The sequence below is a fragment of the Lagenorhynchus albirostris genome, chromosome 5, assembly GCF_949774975.1.
Source record: "Lagenorhynchus albirostris chromosome 5, mLagAlb1.1, whole genome shotgun sequence".
NCBI lineage: Eukaryota > Metazoa > Chordata > Mammalia > Artiodactyla > Delphinidae > Lagenorhynchus > Lagenorhynchus albirostris.
In genome coordinates this window covers 16,614,858-16,626,125 of record NC_083099.1, presented here as the reverse complement: position 1 = coordinate 16,626,125, position 11,268 = coordinate 16,614,858, and the positions used below count along the sequence as shown (strand labels likewise).

At 41.1% G+C, this 11,268-nt stretch overlaps 1 protein-coding gene across 1 annotated transcript in view; it reads right to left on the bottom strand.

The window, feature by feature from the left end:
- Positions 1-443: 443 nt before the first annotated feature.
- The window catches only part of MINDY4B (MINDY family member 4B), a 39,323-nt gene continuing 28,498 nt past the window's right edge, over positions 444-11,268 (bottom strand). Inside the window, 2 exon segments of the mRNA XM_060149496.1 lie at positions 444-586; positions 2,231-2,411. Of these exon segments, the coding sequence (XP_060005479.1) occupies positions 444-586; positions 2,231-2,411 (324 nt within the window).

The following is an 11,268-nucleotide window of genomic DNA, read 5'->3' as shown; positions in this document are numbered from 1 at the left end:
CTTTGAGAAAGCTTGAGTTCTTGCCATAACTAAAAATCTGATGATGTATTACTGATAACTTCATCCCCAAATGAAAGCTAGCTCCCTGCTTCCCTAATCCCCGGGGAGAATCACACCGAGAAGAGAGGAATTTGGAGAGAACGTGAAGGAAAGAGACCTCAGTTTCTCTTTTGAATAAAAATGAGGGCACCAGTCTAGATGAGTATAGAGAACACACCTTCCAGATGCTGCAGGAAGTGGCCTGCACGTCTCCTACAGCACTGATATAGCAACTGCAGACAGTTCATGGAGGACCAAAGAAAGAACAGACTGCTCACGGGGGGCGGGGTTTGGTGGGGCTTCGGAATGAGGAATGTAGATGTGAAATGGTCTCTCCCCCAATTAGGCTTTGTATCTCAGTGGTGCTGACACTTCAGACTTCATTGCACATCCTGGCTTTCTCTTTAGTAAAGGGGAACGGTTCCATTCCAGTTGACAGTGGCCTCTCTCCACCTGGTTCTGATTGCTGCCTCCACTGGAGAAAACCGTCTTCCTGGCCTGTGTTCATCTTCATGTCGGACTCTTTCCCAGTGATGGGAATGAGTATCTGAGGGGGGAAACAGCCAGCATTCAGACCCCAGCCTACGTATAGTATACGGTTTTGGAGGAAGCCAGGAAGGAAGGAAGGTAGGATGGGTGGGCAGGAGTTGGGCTCAGGAAGCTGTGTTCCTAGAACTGGGTAAGCAGAGGGGATTCTAGTAGATGATGGTATTTAGATGCGCCCCATACAAAACACGACCATGATAACCTGGTTTGTTGTAGAGTTTGGAAACGGAATATTGATGACATGGAATGGCATGGTCCAGCACCAGATGGGACACATAGAGCCAGGTGTAGGTCACCAGATGTTGTCAGGAAAAACAAGAAAAAACAGAGCTTACGACTTCTCAGTGCTTCTAAGAGTACCTTTGCATTTGGGGCTGAAGGGCAAAGTATTCTCATGAGTAGCCAAGAACTGAGTTCCAGGCCCAGGTTGGTTTCAAATGACATTTGAGAGGGTACTTAACATCTCTCAGCCTCATTTACTCAGTTAGACATCATTTTTTGGCCACTTCAGTTTCCTCTATGTAAAATAAATATCATAGTATCTACCTCAGACGACTGTTGGGAGAATTTAATGGGATAATGTATGTAAAGTTTTCAACACAGCACCCGGAACAGAATGTTTGCCATGCATGTGAGCTAATAAAAACAAAAACAAAAAACGATGCTTTCCTCAAAGAAGAGAGTAAAGTAGAAACAATAATATATTTTAAGGAATGTATTGTCAATGTCCCACTAAATGAAACGGGCTCATGTATATCTATATATCTATATAGATATTTCTCATAAGTAGAGAAAAAGAATTAGGAGTCACACAGATAAAGCAGTCACTAAGATACTTTTCCAAATTTAGTCATAATAATGACAAGTTGCTTAACACCAGACCTGTGATACTGAATGCAAAGAGTCAGACATCAAATCAGCAAGGCTCCGCCTATGGTGCCGAGGTACCAGATACAGATCCCAGTCTCATCATGGTTTTTCCCTTGTCCAAAAGGCCAATGTTTAAAGACATCTTAAGATTAGTCGTTTTTCCTCATGTGTTTAAAAAAATATGGTGGGAGTTGAAGTGGATTGTGTGGTCGCCCTTGGAGCAGAACCTCTAAGGTTTGCTGGGACTGTACCTTCATTATCGTTGCTTTCCTAGTGGCTGGCTGTTAGTAGGCCTCCAAAATGCTTTTTGAACTAATCTGAACACAAATGCCCTCTCAGTTTCGTTACTATGTCCCAGGATGATTGATCATCTGATGTTTGTTCTTGGGATAGAATAGACCAGTTGGAACCCCCCTGCCCCATCCCTTTCTTTTTCTAGTTCTTTCCTTGGGCATTACATGCCTTGTGCTCACAGATAGAAGACCCCAGGGAAGACTTTTTTGGAAATCTGACTCTCAACCTTTTGTTTTTTCTCTTACCTAAAAGTTGTTGGTTCCTCTGTGCTACTTCCGGACCCCCTGCCCTTATTTAAAGCAGGTTTAGAATTTCCACGTTACAATGCTTAGGTTAGGCCCATGGGATTGATGCCTAGGTTTCATCTCAGAGATCACACTTCTACATCTTCCTGTAGAGCTAGCATGAGCTGTGAACGGGCAGTAGCCGCATCTCTCTGAGCGCGTTAAAGGTCAGGGCGCTTGGGATCTGGAATGCTCACCTACGGTAAGGTGCGCAGGCTTGTTCTGTGCGGGCTGGCCACTGTAGAAGTACAGATCAAAGAGGCGCTCCACTTTCCAGTCTGATAACAGCTGCCTGTCTGTGCTAAAAAGGACGCTGTAATTTCCGTTGATGTTGCACAGCCAAATAGGTAACTTGGGAGTCTTCAGCATGCTGCCCACCTGCAAGGGGAGAGGGGAATGCAGATGAACGTAGAGATTTGGCCACATTGTGAAAGATGCTGATATGGCATCAGGATCAAAAAGCAGCTTGGAGGCTCGGCGTTGCGCTGGGAGCTGTGCAGGGTGCAGTGTGTGAAGGAAGATTTCAAACGAAAGCTTCATCATGAATGAATTTGCATTTATGAATGGTGTGGTGGTGACGCTGCAGTTTTTCTCTGCATGGATTGTATTTTAAAACATTTTGGGGATGGGCTCACGGAGGAGGTGGAACCATCTCAGTTCAGTTTGGAAGTGAGGTGGAGAATAAATAGATAAACTGAAATAGAAATGTAGGGGTGAAACAAGAGAACGTCAAGTGGTCTTTGTTGTTGACTAGTGTATTTACCCCCGTTCCCAAGGTAGGACAGTATTTCATTCAGCAGGTGGTCATTCAGGCAGCACTAACCATTTAGAATATAGGAAAAAGAGACTATTTAGAATATGGAAGTAGTGAATATTTTGAATACAAAAAAAAACTTCTGGGAAATAAGGGGAACACACACACCCTCACTCACACAGATATACCTATATCTGCGTGTTAACGTGTAGATCAATTGTGAAGAGGTACTTGGAGCTGAGTGTACCAGTTTAATATTACCTATAATTTTAAGTTCACTGATTTAATCAGCTTGTTATCTGGTTTTTCCAGGCAACTGTCAATTCAGCCTTGAATTTTCAAGTTAGTGCATTAGATTCACAAAAGCACCACTCTGGGAGGTGCTGTAACAAAGGGTCCTGCACACTGCAGTAGCCCCTGAGGGTATCTCGATATTATAGTGTATTTTTCTTAATGGTATCTCCCCTATTGTTTGAAGAGGCAGGGAAGCACGTTTTTTTAAATGCCAATGAAACTCATTAATGTTAAAAAAATTTTTTTTTTCTACTTAAAGAGATAAACATGAGCTACATGGAAACCCCCATCATTTTCCCACGATGCCAGGGAGCGCTCTGGACCCTCAGCCCCGGCACGTCTTCCCATGACAAAAGGATTCAGTTCTGTTTCTTTTCTTCTCAGTCCTTCAAGTTGTCCTGTGTGCTCAGGAGCAAATTCTTTTGTGTGGGAAATCCAGCTTTCAGAAAATGGTCACGTGTTTTGTAAACCCAAGTACTAAAGGCTAATAACTTGACATTCTGATTTCTCAATAGCTCTATTCAAATCTCTTCCTTTTTCTAGAGTTTAAATTCTTCAGTTGTGGGTGAGTGGGTGAATCAGAGGTGCTTTTGTCTTTAAGCTTTTCTCTTCAGCTACTGGAGAAAAGTTATATTACTGTGTTCAAAAGAAATGACCTCAGTTTTAGTTGACAGTTGGAAAAAGGGGTGCAAATCCAGCACCCCAGTCTGGATATGCTCATAGTGGGTGCAGGTGGTACCACACCAGCACTGGCCCCTCTGGGCTGAGTATAACATGAGCCTCTCACACACCAAACGTGGGGCAAGTCGCCCACTGGCTACGTCGGAAATAAAACACAGAGGATGTGCCGTTGAAGCAGCCCCATGTGTTTAAGTTCCAGGAGCCGCCCCCAAGTTCCAAAGAACACTGTCGCCATTCATAGTTATAAAATAAGCTCTTTCTTTCCCAGGCCTTCTTGCGATGGTGCCTCCTGTGCTAAGGTTATGTGTAATCAAAATATGATCCATATGACTTGGGATTGTTAAGGTTGGAACACATGGATCAACCAATTAGGAAACTGAGGGCTGTTTGTAATCAAAAGCCACTCCATTTGAACTTCAGGTCGATGTTCTGGCTGATTTTAAACAAACGAAATTTCCTGTAAATTATGTGTGGGTGGATGTAATAGACTGTAGGCATATATGATATTGTTTCATGGAATCCTTGTAATGTAGGCAAAATTCAACAGGCACTCAGATTCATACTCTGCAAAGGGCTGACACCACACTGTTGTGATTTTATGCAACAATGCAATGGTTTTCTTTCCTGAACTCAAAGCTACTCAAGATTTTATTAAAGTAGGAGGAAAATGAAGTAGTAATAAATGTGACAATCTCCAACACCCAAAGTGATCACCCAGAGACCCCACGCTAAACAGGCAGAGTCCCGCTTGCCTTGAGAGATTCTGGTCAAGAGGAAAATGTCTGTCACAGCACTTTGGGTTTTAACTCTGAGGGGTGAGCCTTCGGATTACAGCTGAGAACATACCTGGTTTAAAGGGAGTCCCACAAAACCAAAACTGAGCACCTCCCAATGGAACCCAGCCAAATATCATGCCCCTTTCATTCCTCTGAGCACCATGTAATCTGTTTGACTGGAATCTTCTGTTAAGAATTTGTATTGCGAGTTCAAGATGGCGGAGTAGAAGGACGTGTGCTCACTCCCCCTTGCGAGAGCACGGGAATCACAACTGAATGCTGAACAGTCATCGACAGGAAGACACTGGAACTCAACAAAAAGATACCCCACATCCAAAGACAAAGGAGAAGCCACAGTGAGATGGTAGGAGGGGCGCAATCACAATAAAATCAAATCCCATAACTGATGGATGGGTGACTCACAGACTGGAGAACACTTATACCACAGAAGTCCACCCACATGAGTGAAGGTTCTGAGCCCCACGTCAGACGTCCCAACCTGGGGGTCTGGCAATGGGCAGAGGAATTCCTAGAGAATCAAACTTGGAAGGCTAGTGGGATTTGATTGCAGGACTTTGACAGGACTGGGGGAAACAGAGACTCCACTCTTGGAGGGCACACACAAAGTAGTGTGTGCATCGGGACCCAGGGGAAGGAGCAGTGACCCCACAGGAGACTGAACCAGACCTACCTGCTAGTGTTGGAGGGTCTCCTGTAGAGGCGGGGGGTGGCTGTGGCTCACCATGGGGCAAGGACACTGGCAGCAGCAGTTCTGGGAAGTACTCCTTGGCATGAGCCCTCCCAGAGTCTGCCATTAGCCCCACCAAAGAGCCAGGTAGGCTCCAGTGTTGGGTTGCCTCAGACCAAACAACCAACAGGGAGGGAACTGAGCCCCACCCATCAGGAAGCTTGTACAAGCCTCTTAGATAGCCTCATCACCAGAGAGAAGACAGCAGAAGAAAGAAGAACTACAATCCTGCAGCCTGTGGAACAAAAACCACATTCACAGAAAGATAGACAAGATGAAAAGGCAGAGGGCTATGTTCCAGATGAAGGAACAAGATAAAACCCCAGAAGGACAGCTAAATGAAGTGGAGATAGGCAACTTTCCAGGAAAAGAATTCAGAATAATGATAGTGAAGGTGATCCAGAACCTCGGAAAAAGAATGGAGGCAAAGATCAAGAAGATGCAAGAAATGTTTAACAAAGACCTAGAAGAATTAAAGAACAAACACCTGGAAGAATTAAAGAACAAACAAACAAACAGAGATAAACAATACAATAACTGAAATGAAAAATACACTATAAGGAATCAATAGCAGAATAACTGAGGCAGAAGAACGGGTAAGTGACCTGGAAGACAGAATGGTGGACTCCACTGCTGCAGAACAGAATAAAGAAAAAAGAATGAAAAGAAATGAAGACAGCCTAAGAGACCTCTGGGACAACATTAAACACAACAACATTTGCATTATAGGGGTCCCAGAAGGAGAAGAGAGAGAGAAAGGACCCCAGAAAATATTTGAAGAGATTATAGTTGAAAACTTCCCTAACATGGGAAAGGAAATAGCCACCCAAGTCCAGGAAGTGCAGAGAGTCCCAGGCAGGATAAACCCAAGGAGAAACACACCAAGAAACATAGTAATCAAATTGACAAAAATTAAAGACAAAGAATAATTATTGAAAGCAATAAGGGAAAAACAAAAAATAACATACAAGGGAACTCCCATAAGGTTAACAACTGATTTCTAGGCAGAAACTCTACAAGCCAGAAGGGAGTGGCATGATATACTTAAAGTGATGAAAGGGAAGAACCTACAACCAAGATTACTCTACCTGGCAAGGGTCTCATTCAGATTCGATGGAGAAATCAAAAGATTTACAGACAAGCAAAAGCTAAGAGAATTCAGCACCACCAAATCAGCTCTACAACAAATGTTAAAGGAACTTCTGTAAGTGGGAAACGCACGAGAAGAAAAGGACCTACAAAAAAACACCCATAACAATTAAGAAAATGGTAATAGGAACTTATATATCAATAATTACCTTAAACGTGAGTGGGATAAATGCTCCAACCAAAGGCACAGGCTCACTGAATGGATACAAAAACAAGACCCATATATATGCTGTCTACAAGAGACCCATTTCAGACCTAGGGACACATACAGACTGAAAGTGAGGGGATGGAAAAAGATATTCCATGCAAATGGAAATCAAAAGAAAGCTGGAGTAACAATACTCGTACCAGCTAAAATAGACATTAAAATAAAGAATGTTACAAGAGACAAGGGAGGACACTAAATAATGATTAAGGAATCAATCCAAGAAGAAGATACAATTATAAATATGTATGCACCCAACATAGGAGGCACCTCAATACGTAAGGCAACTGCTAACAGCTCTAAAAGAGGAAATCGACAGTAACACAATAATAGTGGGGGACTTTAACACCTCATTTACACCAATGGACAGATCATCCAAACAGAAAATTAATAAGGAAACACAAGTTTTAAATGACACAATAGACCAGATAGATTTAATTGATATTTATAGGACATTCCATCCAAAAACAGCAGATTACACTTTCTTCTCAAGTGTACACAGAACATTCTCTAGGATAGTTCACATCTCGGGACACAAATCAAGCCCCGGTAAATTTAAGAAAATTGAAATCATATCAAGCATCCTTTCTGACCACAACGCTATGAGATTAGAAATCAATTACAGGGAAAAAAATGTAAAAAGCACAAATGCATGGAAGCTAAATAATATGCTACTAAATAACCAAGAGACCACTGAAGAAAGCAAAGAGGAAATCAAAAAATACCTAGAGACAAATGACAAGGAAAACACGATGATCCAAAACCTATGGGATGCAGCAAAAGCAGTTCTAAGAGGGAAGTTTATAGCTATACAAGCCTACCTCAAGAAACAAGAAAAATCTCAAATAAATAATCTAACCTTACACCTAAAGTAACTAGAGAAAGAAGAACAAACAAAACCCAAAGTTAGTAGAAGGAAAGAAATCATAAATATCAGAGGAGAAATAAATGAAATAGAAACAAAGAAAACAGTAGCAAAGATCAATAAAACTAAAAGCTGGTTCTTTGAGAAGATAAAAAAAATTGATAAACCATTAGCCAGACTCATCAAGAAAAAGAGGGAGAGGACTCAAATCAATAAAATTAGAAATGAAAAAGGAGAAGTAACAACTGACACAGCAGAAATACAAAGCATCCTAAGAGACTACTACAAACAACTCTATGCCAATAAAATGAACAACCTGGAAGAAATGGACAAATTCTTAGAAAGGTATAGCCTTCCAAGACTGAACCAGGAAGAAACAGAAAATATGAACAGACCAATCACAAGCACTGATATTGAAATTGATTAAAAATCTTCCAACAAACAAAAGTCCAGGACCAGATGGCTTCACAGGTGAATTCTATCAAACATTTAGAGAAGAGCTAACACCCATCCTTCTCAAACTCTTCCAAAAAATTGCAGAGGAAGGAACACTCCCAAACTCATTCTATGAGGCCACCATCACCCTGATACCAAAACCAGACAAAGATACTACAGAAAAAAAGAATATTACAGACCAGTATCACTCATGAATACAGATGCAAAAATCTCAACAAAATACTAGCAAACAGAATTCAACAACACATTAAAAGGATCATACACCATGTTCAAGTGGGATTTATCCCAGGGATGCAAGGATTCTTCAATATATGCAAATCAATCAATGTGATACACCACATTAACAAACTGAAGAATAAAAACCATACAATCATCTCAATAGGTGCAGAAAAAGCTTCTGACAAAATTCAACACCCATTTATGATAAAAACTCTCCAGAAAGTGGGCATAGAGGGAACCTACCTCAACATAATAAAGGCCATATACGACAAAGCCACAGCAAACATCATTCTCAATGGTGAAAAACTGAAAACATTTCCTCTAAGATCAGGAACAAGACAAGGATGTCCACTCTCGCCATTATTATTCAGCATAGTTTTGGAAGTCCTAGCCATTGCAATCAGAGAAGAAAAAGAAATAAAAGGAATACACATTGGAAAAGAAGAAGTAAAACTGTCACTGTTTTCAGATGACATGATACTATACATAGAGAATCCTAAAGATGCCACCAGAAAACTACTAGAGCTAATCAACGAATTTGGTAAAGTTGCAGGATACAAAGTTAATGCACAGAAATCTCTTGCATTCCTATACACTAATGATGAAAAACCTGAAAGAGAAATTAAGGAAACACTCCCATTTACCACTGCAACAAAAAGAATAAAATACCTAGGAATAAACCTACCTAAGGAGACAAAAGACCTGTATGCAGAAAACTATAAGACACTGATGAAAGAAATTAAAGATGATACCAACAGATGGAGAGATATACCATGTTCTTAGATTAGAAGAATCAATATTGTGAAAGTGACTATACTACCCAGACCAATCTACAGAATCAGTGCAATCCCTATCAAATTACCAATGGCATTTTTTACAGAAGTAGAACAAAAAATCTTAAAATTTGTTTGGAGGCACCAAAGACCCCGAATCGGCGAAGCAGTCTTGAGGGAAAAAAAATCGAAGCTGGAGGAATCAGACTCCCTGACTTCAGACTATACTACAAAGCTACAGTAATGAAGACAGTATGGTACTGGCACAAAAACAGAAATATAGATCAATGGAACAGGATAGAAAGCCCAGAGACAAACCCATGCACCTATGATCAACTAATCTATGACAAAGGAGGTAAGGGCATACAATGGAGAAAAGACAGTCTCTTCAATAAGTGGTGCTGGGAAAACTGGACAGCTACACATAAAAGAATGAAATTAGAACACTCCCTAACACCATACACAAAAATAAACTCAAAATAGATTAGAGACCTAAATATAAGACCGGACACTATAAAACTCTTAGAGGAAAACATAGGAAGGACACTCTCTGACATAAATCACAGCAAGATCTTTTTTGATCCACCTCCTAGAGTAATGGAAATAAAAACAAAAATAAACAAATGGGACCTAATGAAACTTAAAAGCCTTTACAAAGCAAAGGAAACTACAAACAAGACAAAAAGACAACCCTCAGAATGGGAGAAAATATTTGCAAACGAATCAACGGACAAAGGATTAATCTCCAAAATTTACAAGCAGCTCATGCAGCTCAATATTAAAAAAACAAACAACCCAATCAAAAAATTGGCAGAAGACCTAAATAGACATTTCTCCAACGAAGACATACAGATGCCCAAGAGGCACATGAAAAGCTGCTCAACATCACTAATTTTTAGAGAAATACACATCAAAACTACAATGCGGTATCACCTCACACCAGTTAGAATGGGCATCATCAGAAAATCTACAAGCAACAAATGCTCGAGAGAGTTTGGAGAAAAGGTAACCCTCTTGCACTGTTGGTGGAAATGTAAATTGATACAGCCACTATGGAGAACAGTATGGAGGCTCCTTAAAAAACTAAAAATAGGGCTTTCCTGGTGGCGCAGTGGTTGAGAGTCCGCTTGCCAATGCAGGGGACACGGGTTCATGCCTCGGTCCGGGAAGATCCCACATGCAGCGGAGCGGCTGGACCCGTGAGCCATGGCCGCTAAGTCTGTGCGTCCGGAGCCTGTGCTCCACAACAGGAGAGGCCACAACAGTGAGAGGCTCACGTACGGGAAAGAAAAAAAAAAAAAACTAAAAATAGATTTACCATATGACCCAGCAATCCCACTACTGGGCATATACCCAGAGCAAACCATAATTCAAAAAGACACATGCACTCCAATGTTCATTGCAGCACTATTTACAATAGCCAGGTCATGGAAGCAGCCTAAATGCCCACCAAAAGACGAATGGTTAAAGAAGATGTGGTCCATATATACAATGGAATATTACTCAGCCATAGAAAGGAACGAAATTGGGTCATTTGTAGAGACGTGGATGGATCTAGAGACTGTCATACAGAGTGAAGTAAGTCAGAAAGAGAAAAACAAATATCGTATATTAATGCATATATGTGGAACCTAGAAAAATGGTACAGATGAACCGGTTTGCAGGGCAAAAATAGAGACACAGATGTAGAGAACAAACGTATGGACACCAAGCGGGGAAAGTGGCAGAGGGGTGGGGTGGTGGTGTGATGAATTGGGAGTTTGGGATTGACATGTATACACTGATGTGTATAAAATGGATGACTAATAAGAAACTGCTGTATAAAAAAATAAATAAAATTAAATTAAAAAAAAAAGAATTTGTATTGCTTTGGGGTAGACACAATTTATCAGCCAAGCTCCCCCAAAGGAGGATTCTAAATATGTTTTATTGGTGAGATTCCACCAATGCAGAATTTGTGCGTGTTGCCTCATGTTGCCATGGTAAGAAGGAAATTAAATTGTGATACAGTGGTGCTATAAATAAAATACCTTTCTCCTTAAATTCACTCATCGTGTAATAAGCCCAGTGTGTTCAGCCTTACATGCAGCAGTCAAGCCTTCCATAACATGTATCCTTTAATGTAAAGTTATGAAAATAAGAAGAAGGATGGGACAATTCTAAGCGCCAGAGGGTGAGGATGGCGTCCACGTAATGCTTTCCTATGCTGCCGTCTAGAACAATGGCTCTTACAGTACGCCTTTGCACAGCGAGCTTGATGTTGAAGTCCCAAGGCCCCCAGCTGGTGATCTGAACCAGAGAAAGGTGTTGGAAGT